At 37.9% G+C, this 23,722-nt stretch overlaps 2 protein-coding genes across 3 annotated transcripts in view; one reads left to right on the top strand and one right to left on the bottom strand.

The window, feature by feature from the left end:
• Window positions 1–9,000, bottom strand: part of NHLRC2 (NHL repeat containing 2) — a 38,693-nt gene extending 29,693 nt beyond the window's left edge. The window contains exons 1-2 of the mRNA XM_085228930.1: window positions 8,677–9,000; window positions 6,648–6,800 (exon numbers count right to left, since the gene is read on the bottom strand). Of these exons, the coding sequence (XP_085085056.1) occupies window positions 6,648–6,800; window positions 8,677–8,839 (316 nt within the window). The 5' untranslated portion in view covers window positions 8,840–9,000. The remainder of the gene's footprint in view (window positions 1–6,647; window positions 6,801–8,676) is intronic.
• Window positions 9,001–9,214: 214 nt separating this feature from the next.
• DCLRE1A (DNA cross-link repair 1A) lies at window positions 9,215–23,497 on the top strand. 2 transcript variants are annotated; one of them, XM_010714808.4, is made up of 9 exons: window positions 9,215–10,226; window positions 11,317–12,813; window positions 14,607–14,740; window positions 15,791–15,909; window positions 17,602–17,745; window positions 18,598–18,743; window positions 19,852–20,006; window positions 21,562–21,703; window positions 22,747–23,497. In XM_010714808.4, the coding sequence occupies exons 1-9, from the start codon at window positions 9,809–9,811 to the stop codon at window positions 22,911–22,913; spliced, it is 2,922 nt and encodes a 973-aa protein (XP_010713110.1). In that variant the 5' UTR covers window positions 9,215–9,808; the 3' UTR covers window positions 22,914–23,497. The 2 variants fall into 2 exon arrangements, with proteins under 2 accessions (XP_010713110.1, XP_010713111.1); XM_010714809.4 differs by having other exon boundaries at window positions 21,562–21,714.
• Window positions 23,498–23,722: the final 225 nt, after the last annotated feature.

The following is a 23,722-nucleotide window of genomic DNA, read 5'->3' as shown; positions in this document are numbered from 1 at the left end:
CTCCCCTACAAAGACAGGCTGAGGGAGCTGGGCTTGTTCAGCCTGGAGAAAAGAAGGCTGCGGGGTGACCTCATTGCAGCCTTTCAGTACCTAAAGAGAATCTATGAACAGGAGGGGAATCAACTCTTTGAAAGGGTTGATAACTGCAGGACAAGGGGGAATGGTTTTAAGTTGAGGGAGGGAAGACTTAGGTTGGATGTCAGGGGGGAAGTTCTTTACTATGAGAGTGGTGAGGTGCTGGAACAGCTGCCCAGAGAGGCTGTGGATGCTCCATTCCTAGAGGTATTCAAGGCCAGGTTGGATGGGGCCCTGGGCAACCTGGTGTAATATTAGATCTGGAGGTTAGTGGCCCTGTCTGTGGCAGGGGTTTAGAACTTTATGATGCTTGGGTCCCTTCCAAGCAGGGCCATTCTATGAAGGTGCTGGATAAGCACAAAGTAATATAATTCAGCTTGTGGAATAGACAGCATCAGCCATAAATTGTTCAAAAAGCACACAACTGAATTGCTTGTTTATTTTCTCATTTCAATGAAACTCAGACAGAAAATCTGCAGTTCAGAACTCATCAGCTTTCCTCTGCATGACAAAAAACAAATATACTTCCACTCCATGTAAATAATTTCATCAGCAGTCCCAAATTTTACACCTCCCTCCTACTTAACAGAAAAAGAACAAAGAACCTTACTTCAGCAAAGTCACTTTTTAGTACTTCCTAGGAGGCAAAAACCTCAAACACTCCAACAAATGACTCTGGATCCTTTTTCAGTGCTTTAAATTATGTTTGCTAGCATAATCTCTCAGAAATTAAACGAGCAACGTACATGACATCAACAACATATTTTGTTTCATTTTCTGCTTAAAGAATACTTAGCCATAAACATCATGTTGTTACAGTCAAAATAACTTGACAAATCTGAGATGATTTGGGTTTTGGGTTATTTTTATTTTAAAATTCAGAGATGCGATTAAAATAAATGAGACTATCTGAACCGTGACATCTGATTAAATTTCAGAACATTCCATTTCTAGAATCTGCTGCTCACAGCCATCATAAAAGAATGAGAAACCGAAGATCTTTCGTTACTGAAGCCAGGAAGATAACGACAGTAACAACCATGCAGTTGTAGAAAGCTGCAATACAATAACTTTAAACTTTAATAACTTTAAACCCAAACTGCTGATCTAATTGAAATCTTTAGATGTTAACTCTGTGTAGTGGAAATACTAAGTCACAGATTTGAGCACCTGGTAGGAAGGCAGAGCCAACCCAAGGGAGCTCAGGTGCAAGCAATGCCCCTGAATGATTGAAAGGGGTGTAGCCAGGATCCACTGCTTCCTAGACCTCATTTAAAGGTTGGCCAGCAAGGCAGTGCTATCTTGCTTCAGGTTACTGTGCACCTGAAGCCTTCTGAAGGTAAGCAGCTTCTTTCCTTTATTTCTGAGCCTGCTGCTGTTCTATTTGAGAGTATCCTCACTTGTTACAGCCCTGGATCTTGCTGCTCTGCTGTCACTACTGTATATGCCACGTGTTGTATCCTACTACGTTTTGAAAAATCACCTGTGTTTCTGGATGTTGCAAGCTTTTTATAACCACAGGTAACTGGAATCATTCTACTACTTTATCCAGGAAAAAGTTATAATCTTACGTGTTAGGTTGAGTAGAGAGGCTAAATTAAATGGGAAAGTGAGAATATCCTTATGATTGACATCCTTTTTAGTTAATTTTACTAAATTAAAAAACATTTTAACAGCAACAAATGCTTTCTTTTTTTTTTCCAGTCATAGCTAAGCAAATATTTAGCATTTATAGGTTCTTGCATTGCTTGTATTCAAACATCTGTAGCGTTTTCTTCCTTCCCCAGCTACTGATGTCTATAGTGAATTCTATATTTTTATCATCAATACAAATAACGTCATAAAAGAGAAGATGTGGAGACCCTATGGGTGTCAGGGATGAAAAAGAAAAACTATCCAATTTAAATCCTCTTCTGTTGATGTTTAAACTCTAATATACAACTGGTGCAGAGTCCTGAAGAACTTAATGAGGTTCTTAAATTACATTTATCTTAAGTTCCATTTTGGATTAATTTTTGCTTCAATTATGACAGTGAAAGATGGTGTGTTGTACTACTATGGGCAAAATAGGCTCGGTTGAACAGCTATTAAACTTATATAAGGAGGATACAATTTAGAGGTTAAAAGGATAAAAGCAGATGTGCACTGAGTATTCCTAAGGATCTAAGTGCCTTTATTTGATGTTGACTTGAATATGGTAAAGGTCACTAAACTGGAGAAAGCAAATTTCAAATGTTTTCTTAACAAATTTTCAGTGAGACTTCAGAGCATGAACTATTCACTTATTTGTAGTGGCAGATAATTAAAAGACTATTTTGCACTTATTTGAAAATAATCATTTGTTACAACAGAATGAAACTTTCAACAGTTCCCATAAGTTTAATCTGAAAAATATTACATGTTTGCAATCATATTTCTGGTAAACTTATTACTCGTTTTCTCACAGAGAGCTCTCCCACTGCATCTGCTGCTCTGAGTCTGTCATCCTAATGACTTCTGATCAGACAGGCCCTTAGATTCAAACAAGCAAAATCACCCCTATTAAAGAATCAGTCCCACATCACTGATTATCATTTAATAATTTAATTAATTCAGTCTAAATCTGCGACTTATTCTTCTGAATGTTACAGAGTCCTTAATTTAGCTGGCACGGGAAGAATACTTTCTGTTACACAAACTTCTTTGAGTTAAGAAATCTTGGACTGCTTTCTTCCAGGTATTTATTATATTTTGCCATTGTTTTTTGTTGTTGTTGTTGTTATTTTTTTCCAATAGGACTTGAAATCTTCAAGGCCTACTGCCAGAACAGTTATCAACAATCCAGTTGGTTTGAATTCAGGGTAGCAGCTGCTTCCTTTTAGGCTGCTCTTGCTGAGACTACCTAAAGGCACACCTGCAAATCTCCCTGTGTTGATCAGTGGATACTTCTTTTTTTAAATATACTTTTTGCAAAGATGTCAAACCTCTTTCTTGTTATGCTCTTAAAGATCTCAACAACTCAACAGATATTAAGCCATTACATTTCCTTAAAGCTTTGCAACATACTTCTATCTGCGCCACCAACCCAATGTCTCTAAACCTAACAATGTTTTCTTCTCAGCCTCTATAAACACTTGTTGTGGAATGTGTTCATCTTGCTCTATTCTACAATGCAGAAATCCAAATTCTACCTTAGGAGAGCGTTCCTGACATAAAGGATTCTACCATACCTTGCTTCTAATGCCTGCATTACTGTTTGGTTTTGGCTGGTTGTTTGGGTGGGGTTTTCTGTGGGTTTTTTTTTTTTGAGGCTTTAAAGATTAAACCAATATACAATATGGATTACTGAACAACTATGTTACTGCAAATAATGCAGTAAAAATATTATAGTGTACAAAAGCCAGAGCATAAATAATCCCCTTCTACAAAAGGAGAATAAGCATCCTGTTGTACATTATGGTTGTCTGACACCTGCTCCAGGAAAGAAATTTTCTGCAGCAATGCACACTGCATTGCTAGCACTTGATGAATGATCTCTAAAAATGGAGGACTGCCAGAGCTGTTATTGTTTTGGCAGCACAACTCATATTTAATTTTTATTTCAAGTAAATTATTTTGTGTCAGAAGTGTAAGAGGCTATTATTTCATGACTTGAACAGTTGGATTATTGAGCTCAGAGGAGTTTGTTTCCTTCTTTTAAAAAACAAACAAACAAAGAAACCAATTTAATCTTTGACTTGCTTTTTATTTGTTTACAAAGAAAGAGACTTATTTTTCTATTTTAGCTCTTCTCCTCAGCTGTAAAACAGTATTAATAGGGAAGAACAGCAACTAGTGGAGTGGCAACATTTCTGGAAGAAAACAAGGAAGAGTGAAGCTCTGCACGTGAGATGCATAAAACAATTCTCATGGATAGAGAATCAAGAATACCAAAGAAACAGTACTGTTGTTGCCAATCCAATAGGCATGGCATGTAGCAGTGTGAGACAACTCAAATTCTAGTATCATAAACTGATGAACTCTGAAGAGCAATTTAAACACTTTCAATATAATATCAGTAGCAGTGCTTGTATCTGTCCATCAAAAATATCATTAAGGCTGGAAGGATAATTTATTTGATACTGTACAGCATAGACATTATAATACTCCCTCATGAAGAAAACTTCTGTGGAAACAGATGCTACACTGATACAAGAAAATGCACACCATTTAAAACACTATCTGAAGGATTATAGCAGAGCATAACACTGGAGTTATGCCAAGCTATTTCTGAATATTAGAAAGTACTCCCTCTTATAGAAGTAATTTCTGGACTGCTGATAACATGAACTGGATATGCACTGGGGTTTAAAATAACTTTCTGAATGCCACTTGAAAAACAGAAATAGCTCCACTGAAGATAGCAACAAGAATAGATCAGATAAAGATGCTAAGTGACACTTAATCCTATGGAAAGCAGTCTTTACTTTGAGACAAATCTCAAGTTCCAGACAATAGAACTGTGTGCATGTGTGCAAAGATATATTTAATGGCTTAGGATCATCCTGAAACTTCCAGATTCTTGTTTAGATGTCTTAGCTAATGATTGCATCGATGAAGTTTCTACATTCTTCCAGCAAGACAGGGTTTAAACCATGTGGACAAAAATAATTAGAACATGAAAAATTAAGCACAAAAAGATGCTGATGCAAACTATAGCAATATTAAGGTTTGTTCTCTGTTCTCAGTTATGCAGAAATATGGAGAAACACTCCTTTAGCTATTCTAACACCAGATTAAAGACCCAAATGCACTATGAAATAACCTGTGAGTAAAATATTTGTTTTTTCCCTCTGAATAACATTGTTGCTGAACCAGGACTCTTCTGATAAATACGTAAATGAAATGTGTATGTAAATGCTGTAGGTGTTTTTTGTAATTATGAGGTGAGAGATGGAGAAACCAACCCAAGTGGAAGTGAATCTGTCCCCCATATCCTGAAAGGACAACAGACTTCCATTAACTAAAGAAGGCAGCAGATTAAAATAGAATGAAACTCTGGCATCTGGATGAATGCTAAAAAAGTTCTTATCTTAGTATTTTTAAGATATTTTTGGTATGCCCATCATCCTTTCTACTTCAGTCTTATTCTTCCAGCCTTTACTTTTCTCAAGTTTCTCAAGCTGGCTTTTCCTCTCATCTCTTACTGACTGGTAACTTTTATCTCCTACACACTTGCTCTCATTTCCTTCTACTTACTCTTTTCACTTCCATCCCAAGCAAATTTTTCCAAACTCCAGTTCCTGTATATCTCAAATCTAAAAAGCATTTGTTATATCTATCAGCAAAGTACTTTGTACAAGGTTGTTAAAATAACACTTTTGTTACCAACAGATTTAACAGCTTAGTTTATTTTTTTTAATCAGGGATGGCTGCTATATTAGTACAACAGCACTACATTTTAAAATGTGTGTTGTTTAAAGATGTTATCAATTCAATGATCAGTGCCATCTTCTGAAGTCTCGGAGCAGACCTTTCCAGCATGGCTGACATTCAGAACAATCTCTTTATAATTTCCTCATTGCTTTCCACTTAAAACTGCCTCCTTCACAAAAAAAAAAAGCTATGAAGATGTTACTTTAATGAAGTTCCTCATAGCTAAAATATTATACCATTTCCTAGACTTCTCCAAAGCAAACAGTTAAGTTTTTCAAAGCAGGTAAATTATCCTATTTCGATCTTTTGTAAAGCACTGTTTAAACCTACAATATATGAATGAACTAACTTAGTGAACTTTTAATTTCAATGACACTGTCATCTGTTATTCTAACAAAAACAGGGAACATGAAAATAAATGCTGACAAAATGAAAATCGGATCAGAAATGTTACTGTAGAATCAAAAATGTAAACCTTAATGTTTACTGTGTCAGTCCTTAAAATATTTTATTGAATGAAAGTAACACTGTTCATCTAATTAGTACTGCTAAAATACACAAGTTAATTTAGTAGCTGACGCCTTTCTGTGTAAGAACACCTCTCTGACAAGTCATCAGAATGACAAGAGACTGAATTTTAAATAGTAATTACCCTGAATTTTCATTTGTTCAGAGAGAGGTGGGCTTTATTTCAGATTAAATCTTTAGGAGCTTAATCCCCTCTCTCAGGGTAGATGGCTACTAATTGAAAATAAAATGATGGGGGGGGGGGGGGAAAAACACAAGTTTACGTATTTTTTATTTAAATTAGAAAAAAAAAAAAGACTAAACCATGTCCTGCTCAGAGTTGATTTGTAAGGCAAATGTGCATACAGCAACTTTGTGCCCGTAACTTACATCCGTGTATTTTGCAAACAGTCCTATGAGAATATCAGATTCATGCTTTAGACACATATTGTCTTTTGTGCCTGTATAGTTAAAGAAACACCATATTTAACCCCACCTAAAAATGTGACGAGAGTATAGCCAGTAACCTTTGTCAGGATACTTAAAAGATTAGGAGACATTTTTAGGCATCCCTGAAATGCTGCCAGCTGTTTAGTAACTGAAGTGACTCAGCTACTCCACCTGCAAAGCTGCCAGGAAATTCTATTCTGTGCAAGCCAAAGCTCTTTTACCTTTATCAGAGTACTGGTTCTCCAATTCATGGAGATCAGGCAGCAGGTGCAAGCAATTGATGCAGCAGTAAGTGAAGAAATCCAACACCACAACTTTTCCACAAAGGTCTTTGTGAAGAGAAATGGGACCTTCAGTGTTTAACCACTGTAGATCTGCACAGAGAACAGATAGCCAGTTAGAGGAAGGGCAGGGAAAGGAAGACACTTGTACCTAAGTGGTATGCTAGCACAACATTTCTAGTACATTTCACTTAAGGTAAACAACCCCATCTCTTTCTACCAAGTAGAAAAGCAAAACAGAAGTCTTACGTTTATCAAACTCATCCTCATATTACACAAATATTCAAAATTACTAAATGAATTTTTTATGGAATTTAATGTAACATTGAAAGTACAACCTATATAGTTAAATGGGTACCCTTTAATTGCCAGAAGATGCAAGCTGAAGAACAATTTCCATATATTTTAAAAGAATCTGTATTACTCAACACCTAACAACATCATAGGTGTTAATAACTACTTAATTTAAAAACTCATAAATGCAAGCAGAATAAAAACTCAAACTCTTCATTTTTACAACATTTTTGTGAAGAACCATTTTCAGAGGTGACTTCAATATTTTTGCCTTTTTAGTTTTGACCTTCGTTTTAAACAATCTAAAATGACAGTTATGAAATATTACTTCCCAGGTGACAGAACTATAACCCTTTCAGATAGAGGTGGAAGTATACTTGGACATTCATTCTTATTACTTGATCTGAATGAAACATGAAGGCAATGCTTTCTCACTGGTGACTGATGCTACTCTGATCCTGGTATTGAGATATGAATGTCTTAGGTAACTGTTTGCCACTCAACATTTTGGGGGGAAAAGAAAAAGGGGAAACAGATACATTGTGAAGTCAAACTCAACTCTTAAAGGACTATTTTTTCTGAAGTGCACAAATGTACTCAGAATAATCTGAACCTTCACCCCATCAATTTCAGCAAACTATGAGCTCAGTGCTCCAGAAGTTATTGCTACCCGAGTCAGCAGATTTGTCTTCTGCTTCACTATGAGGAAGTTTGGCCTCTCTCTATACACAGACACAGTATATATTGATGTATATTCGTATATACAACACGAATGTAAGCACATTCAGAACTGGAGACAGTAATTAATTTCAGTTCATGCATTTCTACAGTACAAGAGTGATGCTTTACATTTTGCTTCTTGAAAGAAGACCAGGCTGCTTTAGTGGCATCACTTCCCTTTTCACTAGAATTAAAATATCTTCCCTTAAAGCATACTGGAATTAAAAAGTGTTGGCTACTTATTTAATCTCATCTCTAGAAAAGAACAGAAGCTTTGACAGAATACAGAAAGCAAAACAATACTAATGATAGTGAAGATTCAATTCAGGAGGCCAAATCCAGACAGAAAAAGCATTCACAGCGGTTAGAAATCAGAATTCACTCCTATGCTGTGTGTATAATGTTAATCCTGTATTTTATCTGTTTGGGTCTCTGTCTTGCAACCCCTCATTTCTCACAGCCCCAGCAAACATCGCTAAGGCTGTGAGCAGCCAGAGCAGGAATTGCAAGATGAATGCTTTGCACAAGAGTCACAGGAATATGGGAAGGGGAAAAGAGAACACCACTGAACCAGGATGGCACCTCCAGCACGAAACACTTTATCAGGAACGTGAAAATCAGCAAGCACAAATTGGTCAGGGGGTGAGAGAGCTCAGAAAGGCCTGAAGTGGTAGGGCAAGATCTGCAGCAAAACCAAAGGAACCAGAAGAAAGCTTCCTGCAAAAATCCGAAAGCCTCTATTTAAAAAAGAAGAGTTAACAAAGCTGTCGGAAGCTTAAGAACGAGGCTTGAAAGAAGGCGTTTTTACAAGAGGTAGCAAGCGGGATACAGGTAAAGAGGTTCTTTTCTCCTTCGCTCCCGTGCCTTCACGAGCCCGCTGCCCAGCAAAACCAGCTTTTTCTACACCAGCCGACGGGGCAGTGGTTCCGCGGCGCATCCGGGTCCCTCCACCCACCTCCGCCGAGCTCGGGCACTGTCAGGTCCCGCTCCCGGCTGTCCATCTTCTTCAGGTACTGGTAGACCAGGTTCTCCTTCTCCTGAGGGGTGTCCGCATCGAGCAGCGCGTACTCCAGCTGCGTCTGTGCGGGCAGGAGCCCCGCCAGGCCCTCCGCCGCCATGGCGCCTCCCGGCCGAGCCCGCCGCTGTTTACTGGCCTGCCGCTTCGCCGCCGCACATTCGGCCCGGCATAGAAAAGCTGTAATCAAAACAAAGCAAAACAAGCAATGAAAACGCTAAACACAAACACACAGAGATTCGTCTTTCCTAAAGGGAGGGGCTTTTAAATTCATTTCTCATTTTTGACCCGACTATTGCAATTCGCAGAAGCACATTCGTGAGGGAAACTGTGCTCTAAACCCCAAGCGGTGATTCCTGTCCAGCAGATTCAGCAGCATCACCTTATTTTTTTTTCCCCGCTTATTACGCTTTTCTCTTTTTAAATTATTCTTAAGCGTAAAATACGTCACAACTGGGATGTATCGGGACCAAAGATCGAGGTTGTTTTGTTTTTAATTTTCGGAGCGGGGCGAGATGAAATGACAGAGGAGGTGACGAAACTGCGGACGCCGACGGGGCTGTGAGGGCCAGCCGGCGGCGCGCGCCTGAAGCGAGGCGGCTGCTCGGTGGCGGGAGCGGAGCGCTGGGCTCACCTCGGTCTTCGCTGTGTGGCGGCTCGTGGTAGCGATCTCGGAGCTGAAGTCACTTTTTCTTTTAAATCCTTCTCGGGGGCGGTCAAGGGTGCGGGGAGAGCAGCACCCCAGGCCGGGCTGGGGTTTGAGAGGAGGGCTGAAGAAAATGGCTCTGTCAGCCATTCCTTCTGTATCTGACAGATTCTGCTCTTGTTTAACAGCTGTTGCAGATACTCAAAGAGGCGCTTGTTAAATTATTTTCAGGATAGGATCCACCATGCTCCTGTCCCATCAGGGACTGCTGCTTGGTTTGGGGCACAGTGATGCTTTTGTAGAATGGGGTTCGGTTGCTTTTCTTCCATCTCCCGTTCACTGCTGGAAGACAAAACGTATCAACGGTAGGAAAGTTAGATTTGTGAACTGCTGCTCAAGTGCAAGGACAATATTTCGTATGTTGCCATGTCTGAAGATGCTTTATTGGAAGAGGACATTTGGGAATACAAATCGATTAGGAAGCAAAAGTCACAGAGTAACTCAAACAGTACCTCTGTGTCCATGCAGACAGTAACCAAAGGCAAATGCAGGCCGAAAAGAAAGGGAAATGGAAACAAAAAGAAATCTGTGGATAAAAATAGTACTCCTCAGAAAAGCGAGCAGAGATTGAGGCCGAGCGAGGACCTGGATCCGGGTAAAGATGACAGCAGTGTGCACACTCAGGAAAGCCTGAGCAGCCTGACAGAACAGGGCTCACCAAGCACAAGGCTGGTTTGTGATGGATACTGCCCAAGCTGTCAGATGCCCTTCTCCGTGCTGGTGGTGCAGACACCTCGCTGGCATGTTGCTGAATGTTTGGATACTCCAGGATCTGTTGAAAAAGGTAGGAGTAGGGTAAGAAAGAAGTCTTCAGCAAAATATGTTAAACAGATAACGCTGCTGTAAGCTCTGGTTTTCATATGTAGTTCAAACGTTCTCATATAGAATTTTCAGTTCTTTGTGAAGAACGTGGAAATCTGATATGAAAATCTCAAACAATGTGGAGCATTAATAAAGATTCATGATTGTTTAACAAGTTCCACTGGCTTAAGGAAGAAATGGAGGGTACATATTTACCATTGTAAAAGAATGGGAAATATCCTTCATTTCAGGGTTTGCAGCTTTTGACTCAGAATTTCTTTTTCCTTAGAAATAAATTTCACTATCCTATATGCATATTGCTGTTTTGTAGTAACAATCCCTCTTTATATCTGTTTTACTTTTGTTGAAGTACAGTTAAAATTGAGCCTTTAATCCTGATTTTGATGGTGGTATTACCTTAAGATGTGCTACACTTCATTTCCATCTCCTCCTCGTATAATTAATGGGAAAAAAAATCCTAATTGATTTGCATCTGTCTTAAAGTTCTCAAAAGTTAGGTTAGCAAACTGTCAGCAAAAACTGTTCAGGGAACAGCCACAGATCTTTTGTTGGCATCTGAATCCTGAGTACTTTTTACACATAAGCAGGTAGCTGACTACTTTTTAAAATGTCACCTAGCAAACAATTTGAAATGGAATTTCAAGTAGATTCAGAACCTAGATTTGGTTTGTTTTGAAACACATTGTACCTTTTAGGGCACTTTTGATCCGAGCCTTGCTTGTACATGAGACAATTCTAAACCAGAAGACATGTAGCACATTACTAAGTACAGTACTGAAACAGGGTAACATATTCATCTTGCTAGAAAGGTGAATTAATGCAGACTCAGTGCTGGAAAACCTAAAACCTTTCATTTTGCGCCAGCTTGGGGCAGGAGATGTGGCAGCCTGACAATTACTTTGTACTTGTGCCTTCTGTCGTCCAATAACAACATTTATAAGAAAAGCTTTAAAATTGTATGCCATATGAGATTTTTATTTGATGTAGTAATTATGCAAACTACATTTACAAAGATATTAATGTTACTTTTTGGCTGAACTGTTTTTCCATAGAGTGTCCTGATGGTTTACTGTGCACATCTACCATTCCATCCCACTACAAGCGCTATAGCCATTTTCTACTTGCAGCAAGCAGGGCAGGAGAATATCTTGTGAACTCTACAGAAAACACTTTGGAGAGGAAGATGGCATGTTCTACTACTGCAAAGTCCAGCTGTTTTCCAAGTCATGTAGAAGTCTCACAGACTGAGAAAACATCTAAGAACTTAAAAAATGTCCCAGATAATGATTATACATCAAAGATACAGGATTCTGCACAAAGGAAGTCTCTAAATATAACCAGTGAAAGTACTTCCTCTTTTGCAGATGTTCAAAAGCCTCAACAGGTGTTTCAGCTCACACAAACCACAGATAACAGCTGTAAATTTGAATTTTATGACTTTACATCTTCACAAGAAAGTGTTCCAGGTGAAGATCTTTGTAGTCAAAAAGATACAAGTCAGCCAAGCCTACTACAGTCAAAAGCTGATTTCAGTGACTGGGAAATTTCGTATTCTCCACTGAGTACTTTTGAGGAAAGTGAAGGTGAAGTTGAGGAAGAGATGGAAGTAAAAACATCACAGAATAAACTACTCGAAGTCCACAATTTTGAAGGTGATGAATCTGATGCTGAAGTTTTTAAATTTAAAAAGCAACAGTGTGAGGAAATAAATACATCAAGCTGTTTGTATCACAGTGGGAAAAGTGCTTCTCAGAGTTATGTGGACAGCAAATGCTGTAATTCACCATGTGTAGATAATCAGCAAGTGATGCTATCAGCAGAATCCTCTTTTCCTCTTAATTGCAATGAGGAGTTTCAACAGCCAGGATTGATTTCCCCTGCAATTAACACAGGTAATAAAGTGTCACAAGAGAGGGGTGCTTGTGCTTTGGATTCTGTGTATTCAGGTCTTACTCGTATGCAACCAGAGCTGCTTACAGAAGTTGCTGGATCTCCTCTGTCTCAAAAAAATAAGGTTTTGAGAGACCCAAGCGTTATTTTAACTAATACAGATAAAATGACTGCTGATGCAATTGAAAAAGGAGCTTGCCAAGAGAGTTTGCAGCCAGTGGTGAAGAAAGAAGAAAACCTTGGTTCAACTGGTGTGTGCTTTCCCAGCCCCATCTCTAAAACGGTCTCATCTCGTTCCTTAGCAAGGATGAATGCCAAATCCAGTCCTGCCAAAGAACTCAAACAAATGGACATTGGTGTTTTCTTTGGGTTAAAACCTAAAGTAAAAGAGGAAAGCAAAGGAGAGGCGTGTTTGAGTGAGGGAAAGCAGATACTGAGTTCAGCAGCTCCCAGTGGAAAGAGGCCCAGACAGCAAAAAAGAAAGGCTGAAGGATCTGTGGAGGATCTAGAAGCAGTTAAAGAAAGTTCAAATAAAGATGGAGGCTTTGCAAATGTAACTTCTGGTGGCCAACGAAAGTGGAGAAAAAGATTTAGAGAATCATCCACTACAGATGAAGGAGCAAGGAAAAAACAGTGCCCTTTCTACAAGAAAATACCAGGTGAGAGATAAGTTCTGCTTTGTGTAGTGGTTAACTAATTTGTGCTTGTGTACTGCATTTTTTCCTCTAATTTTAGGCTTTGTTATTCTTCACTCTCCATATTAATTTAAACTGCAGTCTTTAATGACTTCTTCCATCAGAGTCAGTAAAATCATGTCTGGGTGCAGATCTTCAGGAGAATCTGACCATGGAACAGCAGCCCACAGAGGCCTCTTCATAAAGCACAGTGAAATGTTTGCCTCAGGAAAACAGTTACTAGGACAGACTTCTGCTGATTTTTGACAGAATAAGAAACACGAGCTGATTTACTTTCTAAAGTGTTTTTGAATATCTCCTTTGTTAATGTTCACTTTTAATTCCTGTATTTAATCTTTTTGTATCTTTTGCTCCTGAAAATAGGTTGGTCAATTACACTTATTTTATGCTAATTAAGAACAAAGAAAACTAATTTTGTATTTGAAGTTCTTAAATGCTACAACTTTATAAGCAAAGACATGAAAATGAAGCAGAAGAATGTAACTCAGGAAACAGGAATTTCTCAGTCTTCTCAAGCAATTATGCTATAAATGTGGGATGATATACCAGCAACCTTAAAAGCTTCACAATTCTGTTTACCACCAAAGGGTTTAATTTTACATAAATATTGGAGGAAGCCAAATAGAAATATATTGGTGATTATAAGAGCCAGGCTGCTTCTTGAAGATTGACCTATAAGTCTTCATGAGGTTACACCACTACCATGGGTTCCATGAACTGAGAGTATTTCCAGTATATAATAAATTTGAAGAGCAGAGTTCTATGCCTGCAACAGAAATTTAAAGTTGTTTTGCTATAATCTGTAGTGTTTTTTGTTTTAATTATTTTACCTGAAGTATGTTTTCTGTGCTGATAATGCTGTGTGTTGATCCCCTCTTGAGGATTTTTTGTTTTATTTTACTTTTTATTAGCAGACAACTATGTTTTTTTTTTAATGGAATTACAAATACTAGCTATTTCTAGCTCTAGCAGAGCTATTTGTAGTTCTTCTGGAAAAGCTGGGAGATCTCAACAACATAAAATGAAAAGTATTTGATTGTCACCAAATGAATTGGATTATTGCAGCATTTGGTGGTTTTTCAAAAGTATGATCCGATGTAAAAGGAGCATTTGTCATTATGTCTGCATTAAAAACCTTAAATGTGCAGGGAGGAGGGCTGTCTTCCGTGCTGCTGTCTTTATGCAGTATCTTTGTACAAACACCTCACTAAAAACGTGGAATAGCAAATCATTCAAGTTTTATCTCAGCAGACATTTGAAGATCCCAGGTCACTTACTTAGTAACAATACAATAGCATTAAACATAGAGTAATTGAGATTTTGCAGGTTGATCACAAAAGAAATTGTGGTAAGCTGTTGTTATCTATTTTATTTTGTGCTAAGGTTTTAAACATGAACTTGCAAAAATGCCAGTTAAATACAGATTTGCTTAACCAGCTGCCATCTGTGTAGGATGGCAGCTGAGAAGCGAATAGATGGGAGACCTGTGAACGTATCTGCATGTGGATGCATTGCTAAAACTATGTTTTAATGTGAAAAAACCTTTTTATTATTATTTTTTTGTGTGTGACTGTTGACCCGTTTGCAAACTGAATCCATCATTAAATGGTCCCTGACACTGTATGGTGGAACTATATTCCATTTTTAATTTGGAAGAAAGAAATAAAAAAAAATAAGATTATAAGAGAAATCTCATTAGAAACTTGTTCTGAGCTATCTGTGATTACTGACTGGTTTCTCTTGCCTTTTTGCTTTAGGAACTGGCTTTACAGTTGATGCTTTCCAGTATGGAGAAATAGAAGGCTGCACAGCCTATTTCCTCACTCATTTTCACTCTGATCACTATTGTGGTTTGACAAAAAACTTTGTATTTCCACTATACTGTAATAAGGTAAGGCTTTTCAAGGTAACTAGATGTTATCAAATTCATATATCAAATCCATATACAACTATAATCGTGATGAAAGTTAATACAGGACCAGAGATTCCATTAATGGGGCAATTCAGAACAGTGGATAATATGTATAGGGGAATCTGGGAAGAAATCTTAACCTAGTCTGTCTGTTAAAGAAGATTAATGAAACTTACTTGTTTAGTTACCAGGAATTAATTTAGGTTTAAATGGATTTCTAGAGATCATATAGCTCAATTTTCTGCTCAGTACAGGGCTAACTTCAAAGTTAAATCAGATTGTTCAGAGCCTTTGTTGGTCAAATTTTGAAAATAGAAGAGGACAGGTTCTGCTGTGGCTCCATGCAACTTGTTGCAGTGCTTAAGCCACTCTGATTTTTTTTCTTTACATGCAATTGAAATATCTCATTTTACAACTCATGACTGAGCTTCTTTTTTTCTTTGCATGTGTCACGGAGAATAATATGGCTCCATAATCTCCATTAACCTCATCAAGGGAGGAAAATTTGAAATTAAGTTCCCTGTAAGCACCCTCTTCTCAAGGTTAAGTAAATGCAGTTGTTTTTAGCCTGGTCCTGCATGTCCTGTGCTTCAGATATCCGAGTGGCCAAGACTGCCACTGGCTGTGTTATGTCCAACCAGGTTTTCTCTACTCTTAGCATGGTAGGGCACCTTCCCTAATAAGCCCATCCATAGTCTGCATCAAAAATTTTCTCTGAGGTACTCTGGAAGTCCCCTGAAATGGATGCCTCTCATGTTGTCTTTCCAGCAGTTGCTGGGTTGACTACAGTACTCTACAATGACAGTCAGGGCCAGTGACCTGGAAACTTCTATAGTATTTAAAGTAAGCACTGACAACTTGTCTTCTTGTCCAGGCAGTCAGTAGCAAATACTCATCATATTGTTGCTTCTTGTTGGCCTCTTCACATTCTCAGAGTTTTTCTCTAAGCCAGACAGTTTGGCTTTGAGAGCCTTTGTTTCTAAAACAAATAAAGTCTTTTTAAAGATTTTGTTCCTTTTCTTGTTACAGATAACTGGCAATCTGGTGAAGAGCAAACTTCAAGTCAAAGAGCAGTACATCAATGTGCTGCCAATGGACACAGAATGTATAGTGAATGGGATCAAAGTGTTGTTACTTGATGCCAATCAGTATGTATTATTGCATTTGTTACGAAGTGTTTGTGTAGAATATTAAAGATAATTGGCTAAACAGACCCATTTTTTTCATAATTTTTGGGTTTCCATGGATCTGAAAAAAGAAGGGAAGAAATTCTTCAGTACCCTGACTTGACTTGTTAACATAGATTTTCATTTCATTAGTGACGTGGGAGTGTAGAAGTCTAAACTTACTGCTTATGTTAGCTTTTGGAATAGGTGAGCTATTTTTTTTTAAATGAATCTTAGGCTTTTTTGTAATGAACTTTAGTTTTATTTTGTTTGCTTGTAATAGGCATTTTAGTGTTATCCACACATATCTCCCTAGTGTTTACACTTGAGAGTTTGGATGGTTTTCTAGGGTCTGGGTAATTCAGTTTTTTGTGCCTGGTTGGAAACATCCTAGAACTGATGATCAGATCTGTTAGGTTTCTGTAGCTACAACTCAAGATAGTGAAATCTTCAGCTGAAGAAAAATATGGAATTTTGGTTCCTGAGAGAGATGAAACCCAACCATTCAGAAACAAAACAAAAACCCACAAACACCACAGATAACTTGTAGTGGATTCAGTGATAAAAGGGTGAGATTCTTACCCAGTGTGATTGCACTGCCAGTGTGTTGTTATGCTGGATTTTAGGTTCAGTAGCTCCTGACTTCCAGCCCTGTGCTCTTGCTGTTCTGTCTCTTGGTACCTTATTTGGCTATGTGCTTGAAAAAAAGTCCTTTCCCTAAAGTATATATTGAAATGCAGCACTGTCACAGCTGGTTTGAATATTACTTATCTTAGAATTTGTTTATAGTTGGAGAGATAAGATTCCATGAAGTCCTTTGAGAACCCTTTCTGGGAATGAAGGAAGCCTTGTTTCTTATGTAATTTGGACACTTCATTTTTCCTGTTTGCCTCCCTGAGCCCCTGTTTCAGTTTGAAAGGATATAAACCTGAAGTACAAAGTTTAACTTTTTGGAGAGTTTATACCAGTTTTCTCATTTTAGCTCTGATTCATGCCAGTTTTATCCTTTTCTGAGGTTTCATTTACCCTTTCCATATGACTCATGTCCAAAATAGTCTCACTCTGATTTTCCTGTCTGAGCACTTGCCCTTCAGACAGCTTTGGTGAGGAGCTGCAGAAGGTGCAGTGGATTCATTGTGGCCAAGAATTGTACTTACAAGCAGTGAATTCTGGATGCTGGATGATATTTAAAACCTGCAAATAGAGTTTAAAAGCAAATGCTTCATTAAGTCCCAGAGCAATGAAGATGCATCTGCAATAATGCAGTGTTCCTTAGAGATCAGAATGCTGCTTCTTTTGTAATATGCTGTTTCCTTGTTAACTCCAAGCTTAATAGAACCTCAGAGATTGCAACTGAGGCAGCATCTTTGTTTACCCAATGAAAAAAGAGCAACCCAGAAGAAAGTTAAAGCTTGATTATTTTACTGTTGATGTGTTTTTTTCTTCTCTCAGTTGAGAATTCAAGTCTATCTTCTGTATGGCCTTATGGATAGCTTTAAAATTCCTTTATAAACTAGGAATTTCTAGCTACATTAGGCAGCCCAGTAGGTGTGATTTACAGTGCTGTTGTGCACACTTTCTTGCTACTGGAGAGCAGCGTATTACTTGTCTCAAAGCATCACATCTCTATAGAAGATTATTTATATGTGGGTGTTTTCTCTATTTTCTTTCCAGTTGTCCAGGTGCAACAATGATCCTTTTTTACCTGCCTGGTGGAACTGCTATTCTGCACACAGGAGACTTCAGGGCAGATCCTTCTATGGAACGTTACCCTGCTTTGATTGGTCAAAAAATCCACACCCTTTACCTTGATACCACGTAAGTTGAGTTAACTTTTTTTTTCAGTATGACCTTTAGTTGCAGTATAATATTACTTTGTGAACCAAATACGTGTAAGTGTAAATAACTTTACTGTTTTAATACTCATTAGTTCTCTTTAGTGTTATGTAAAACCCAAAGCTCGTATACATCTATCCTGTTCATCTGCTGTGCTGTTAACGTGAGAGAAGAAAAGTGGATATTGGAAAAGATGCTTTTGGCTTTATTATTAGGAAGTGCTATGAAGTTCTTGGGGTTAAAATTTGCACAGTGAGTTGTTCAGCTTTAAAACTAGAGTTTTCTGGTTGTTTTTGTGAGTATTCAGCTCTGTTATGAAAAAGCAGGGGGAGGGAATTGAAAGATTGAAAGAATGCCAAATGGATAAGTCAGATTTCCAGGTTTTCATTAGACCTTTCTGTGACTTGTGTATGTAAGTGTTTTTCTGTGATGACTAATGTCCAGCTGCAGTTCTTTATTTCTGTTCCATATGTTTCTGTGAATGAATAATGCTTTATGTTATGGTATTGTGTGCATGACAAAAAATAGACATAAGGATGTAATTAGAATGTGCTACAAATGTCTAGCTTGAAAGTGTACTTGGTATTTATAGAGGAAAAACTAAAGAACTGAGTGTCAGGCAATTGAACAGACATAGGGAGAAGGCATGCATAGGATAAGTTTTATTCAGTTTTATCTTGGCACCTCAGTGGTTTCTGATAACTGGATTTCAAACAAACTGAAACTATATTTCAGGAGAGCATCTTTTTCATCTCTAATTGCAGATATGCAGTTTGGAGGTCCTTAGTAAACTCAGATGTCTACCATCTGATCTATCTTGTTTCCATGCCCTAGGTACTGTAGTCCTGAATATACCTTTCCTTCTCAACAAGAGGTTATCCAGTTTGCTGTCAATACAGCCTTTGAGATGGTGACTTTAAACCCCCGCACTCTGGTTGTCTGTGGCACCTATTCCATTGGAAAAGAAAAAGTTTTTTTAGGTAAGTAAAAAAAAAAAAAAAAAAAAAAAAATAATAGGTCTAAAAATAGGACTAAGTAAACGTCTAAATACATGTTAAATGACCTTTTTCCTGAAGGATGCAAAAGGATTGTTTATTTCTTCAGGTCAGAAATTGTGTTAGTTGGCCAGATGTAATGATGCTACTGTTAATTCTTTATCTTTCTAATCAGTAAGTTTAAACTTTTGGGAAGAACTATTTTTCTGCCATGTTTACACACACACACACTCCCCTCCCAAGTAAGCAGAAGGAATACTTGGGTACTAAATGAATGAACCTGTTTAATTGATTGTGGTGACAGATGTGCCAGTGATCATTTTAAAACGTAAATGATGTATTTTTGTTTTAGTAATCTCACTTTATCTAAGTAGCAGAGGGATGTAATTATTCTTCAACTTCTATTTTGCTAACAGTTTTTCCATCAGGCTTCATATAATGTATTTTCCTAAATACACATATTTATCAGTTTTAAAGAAATCAATTTTTACACAGCATTTCCCAAACCAAAATGCAACTTTTTGTCCTAATGAAAATCTTGTATGCTATGCTTCACTCAGGTACAACATTAGAAATCAAAATGATTGCTTTAGAGTATGCTCCAGAGCAGGCAGCTGTGTCCTGTTTGCGCTCCTTATGCTTTTTAGGTATATTTGAAGTCATTAGTACAAAACTTTTCCACTGACATTTAGTTGCTCTAGCTTGTTTTCTTTGTATGTCCCAAAACCCTGCATGTTTCCAGCTTGTTTGAAGTGATTACAGTAAGACTTTACCAAAGCAATAAGACTGAACTTGTCACTGTGCTTCTCTTCTCCTTTTCTTTCCAGCTGTGATATGTAATTCTGACACTAAAACATAGGAGCTGGAGTAGTTGGTTTTTGGTGTGGTTTTTTTTTTCTTTTTTTAAACAGCTACCACAGGTTTCTCTTCTCAAACAGTTTCACATTCTAAAATTATCTTTTATTTTTTTCCCGATAGTAAAATTGATCCAGGGCAATAGTTAGGAATGGCTCCAAAGAAGTAACAAAATCACTCCTATTTATTTTATTTGTTTGTGTTTGGATTTATCTGTTTTTCCCAATTAATCCTTAAGCAATTGCTGAAGTTCTGGGTTCCAAGGCAAGCATGTCCCGTGACAAATATAAAACACTGCAGTGTTTGGAGTCAGCAGCTATTAATTCCCTCATCAGTATGAACTGGGATGGCACTTTGCTTCACATTCTCCCCATGATGCAAATTAATTTTAAGGTAAGTTCTAGAAGTATACTCAGCTTAACCTTCTGGCTAATCTTGACTGTTGGCTCTTCCCATCAGTGTTTGGTGCTTATTACCTTCTTGTCAGATCATATTTACTTAGTGAATTTCTGACATACAGCATTATATTGAAAATGAAATGCAATTAAACGTTAATAATGTCTCCAAACATGATCCACAGCGTAATTTCACTTCAATGCAGTGCTTGTGCAGGATAAGCTGAGATTTGTTCCAAGACTTGCTCTGTGCTGGCTTTTTGAAGTGGATTTCTAATGACTGCAGGGTCTACCTTATTAGCAATTAATGTTTTGACATTGAGTTCCTGCTTTCAGCCTGTCTTTTACTTTATGATGTAGGAAAAGACTAGAAGGATTTTCTGCATGCAGCTCTGCATAAAGATGTGCTTCAGCCCATGAACATTGCTTAAATTCCAATTTGGTATTTGACATAAAAAGGGGGTACGGTTCTCTTCTGTTCCTCTCAGTTCAATTTCCAAAGATTTGCAATCATATTTTTACCTGCAAAAACATTATTTCTCCTGCTGAAGAATAAGGATATGGATATTTGAGGATATGGATAACTTAAAACTCAGTGAAAATTTCTGCATGAACAAATACACGCAGCAAATGAATTGAAGGATGCTTTTTGCATACACATGCTTTAGTTTTTCCATGTGATCATTATTTGCATTTTTTTTAGCCAAAGCAAGTAAACCAGTTTATGTTTAAGACACTTCACAGCAGATGAATATAAAAGCACATTCAGTTGAGATTTGAGCCAGTAGAATTTTGGTGTTGAGACTTTTGTGGGAATTTCTTAGCTAAGAAAGGTGACTAATTTCTGGGATGAAGAGGCGTTTTAAAATGGTCCACAAAATACAGAAAGGCAAAGCAGCAGGCTCTGATTTAAAGGCAATCTGAAAAAAAGAGAAAAACGGAGCTCACTTAGTGCTGACAAATGTGGATTAATTTTCCTGCTTTTGCTTCAGGCTTACTGTGCCACTTCTCTACTTAATAACTTACCAGTGTCTGCCAGGTTAAGTTAGCAATTGGTGTTTGGTCACAGCCTTTCAATCTCCATCTCTCCTCCCTCACATCCCCCTTCTGGCCACAAGCAGATGCCAAAATGTCAGTGGTGCTTTAAGCTAACCAGATGATTTTGCACTGAAGCAGGCTTTTGCCTTTTTTTTATCACCTCTCAGCTACAAGAGTGCTGACCTCCAGCTGAGAGAAGGAAACGAATTGTTTGGGAGCAAGATAAAAAAAAAAAAAAAAAAAAGTGATGATGCCTTATGTGTTCTGATTTGTAATGCATAGCTATTAATATGTGCTTATGTAGATGAAAGAGTTAAGATCCTGATGTAGGAGGTGCCCTGCAAATGTAAATATTCATCATTATTGATTTGTAGGCAGGTGGTATTTAAAAGAAAAAGCTCTTATAAAAGCATGAGAACAAAATTTAATTTGATGTCTCTATCATGAAATCTCCAGTCTTTCAACTAATGAGCAATTTAATGGCATTCAGCATATGCCCTATTTTTTTTTAATAGGGGTTGCAAGATCATTTGAATAAGTTTTCTGAGAATTTTGATCAAGTTCTGGCTTTCAAACCTACTGGGTGGACCTACTCTGATTCATGCCTTTCTGTGATGGATATCAAACCGCAGACAAGAGGAAAGATCACCATTTATGGTATAAGTGTGGTAAAGATTCATTGCATTTAATTGTGTGAATGGTCTTTGTATTTTTGTTCTGGGAACTCCTACTGTTTATTGTAACCAGTGCTTCCTCAGATAACTCACTGAGAAACTGAACAGATGGATCTCTCCAGGAGAAAGTAGTTAAAAACATGAGAACACTGTAAATGAAGACTTCTTTTCGTACTTTTTGCTCCTGTCCTCTTCTTGCAAATAAAGATTTTCATGTGATATACTGGGCTTGTTTAGGTTGGAGAAGAGAAGGTTGTGGGGAGACCTCATTGTGGCCTTCTAATATTTGAAGGGAGCATACAAACAGGAGGGGGAATGACTGTTTACTAGGGTGGATAGTGATAGGACAAGGGGAATAGTTTTAAACTGAGGCGGGAGGTTTACCTGTTAGATCTTAAGAGGAAGCTTTTCACTCAGAGGGTGGTGACGCACTGGGGCAGGTTGTGGATGCACAAGGAGGTTGTAGATGCCCCATCCCTGGAGGCATTCAAGACCAGGCTGGATGTGGCTCTGGGCAGCTTGGTCTGGTGGTTGGCGACCCTGCACATAGCAGGGGGGTTGAAACCAGATGATTATTGTGGTCCTTTTCAACCCAGGCCATTCTATGATTCTATGATATTTGCAGTAACTCCAGGGATGAATTCTTGGCCCCACTGATGCTGGTGGCAGTGCAGTTCCCGAGCCAAGATTTTGTTCTGTTCCTCACTCTCATGCTGGAGAGAGAAGACTGTGGGTCTTCCTCTCCCTGTCAGTTCTTATCAATAGATGAAATTGAATCTTTTAAGGTTTTAACATTAACCTAATCAAATGTTAGACTGTTCAGTTTGCACTAGCAATTGATTTGGTAACAATGCAAAGTAACTTTCCAGAAACAAAATCTAGATTTTTGTTTTCACTTAGCTGTAAACTTTAGATCTCCAGTTTGAATTAAAAGAAAATAATAATTTCTGAACTGGAAAGCTTACAGAGGTATTTTGGCAAGAAGCTAGGCAGAGTAACAGATCTCTCCGATTTGTTTCATTTCAGGGATTCCTTACAGTGAACACAGCAGTTACCTGGAAATGAAACGTTTTGTTCAGTGGCTGAAGCCACAGAAAATTATCCCCACTGTAAATGTTGGTGACTGGAGAGCCAGAAGCTTGATGGAAAAGCATTTTAGAGACTGGATGATTGAGGGCAGTGGACATAAGTAAGGAAAAATGTGTATTTCAAAGAAGAGAAGCTGAATGGGAAATTTGGAGTTCCTGTGAAACTGTGACTCTTTTTTACATGGAACTCTTTGGGAAGGATACCACTGCCATTCTCCTGAGAAAACTGGACTGGTGGGAGAGTACCTTGTTTTCTGATTTACCTACTAATATATTTTCCTATCACTTGTTTGCAAATGCCTATTTCAGTTTATTCTTATCTTATTCTTTCTATCCTGTTCTTAATTTCCCTCAGATTATGGAGATACCCAGATGTATAGTGCTGGGGGAGAAGCCACCCCCAGGTTAATCTTTTTGGAAAATAAGTTATTGTAATAAATGAAACAGCATTATGCTCATGCAATGTGCTACCAGCTCAGGCTTCAGAGGAGCTCATTTTTTCATAAGCCAGAATTAGTTTTAATTAAAACTTTGTTTCCAAAGTTTACTCGATGCGAGAGTATTGGTGTAGCTTCTGCAGTGTACACGCTTGCAAGAATAAATTTTATAGAAGACATTGTTAATTATATTATGGTCAAGATTTTTTAAAAATAAAGAACCTACATGAAGCATGTGAGTTTTTTCTGAAATGTAAGTGCATTTATTTCAGTATGATAGTTGCTCATTGAGAAACCTCTTTATACTTCCAGTGAACATCCCATATATTTTGCTTTTGTGAGGTTAGGCCTGTGCCCTTGTAGTGCAAATTCTCAACACAGAGCCAAAGAACACAAGTGCTTCTTCTCCATGCGATGCAACGCATTTGTGTTTGCAGGGTTGTTTGTACAGCTTTGTCCCTTGAATTCTGGAAAAAA

This window comes from Meleagris gallopavo, chromosome 8 (genome assembly GCF_905368555.1).
Source record: "Meleagris gallopavo chromosome 8, MGAL_WU_HG_1.1, whole genome shotgun sequence".
NCBI lineage: Eukaryota > Metazoa > Chordata > Aves > Galliformes > Phasianidae > Meleagris > Meleagris gallopavo.
The sequence above is the reverse complement of the archived record's forward strand: the minus strand, read 5'-3'. Positions and strand labels throughout refer to the sequence as shown.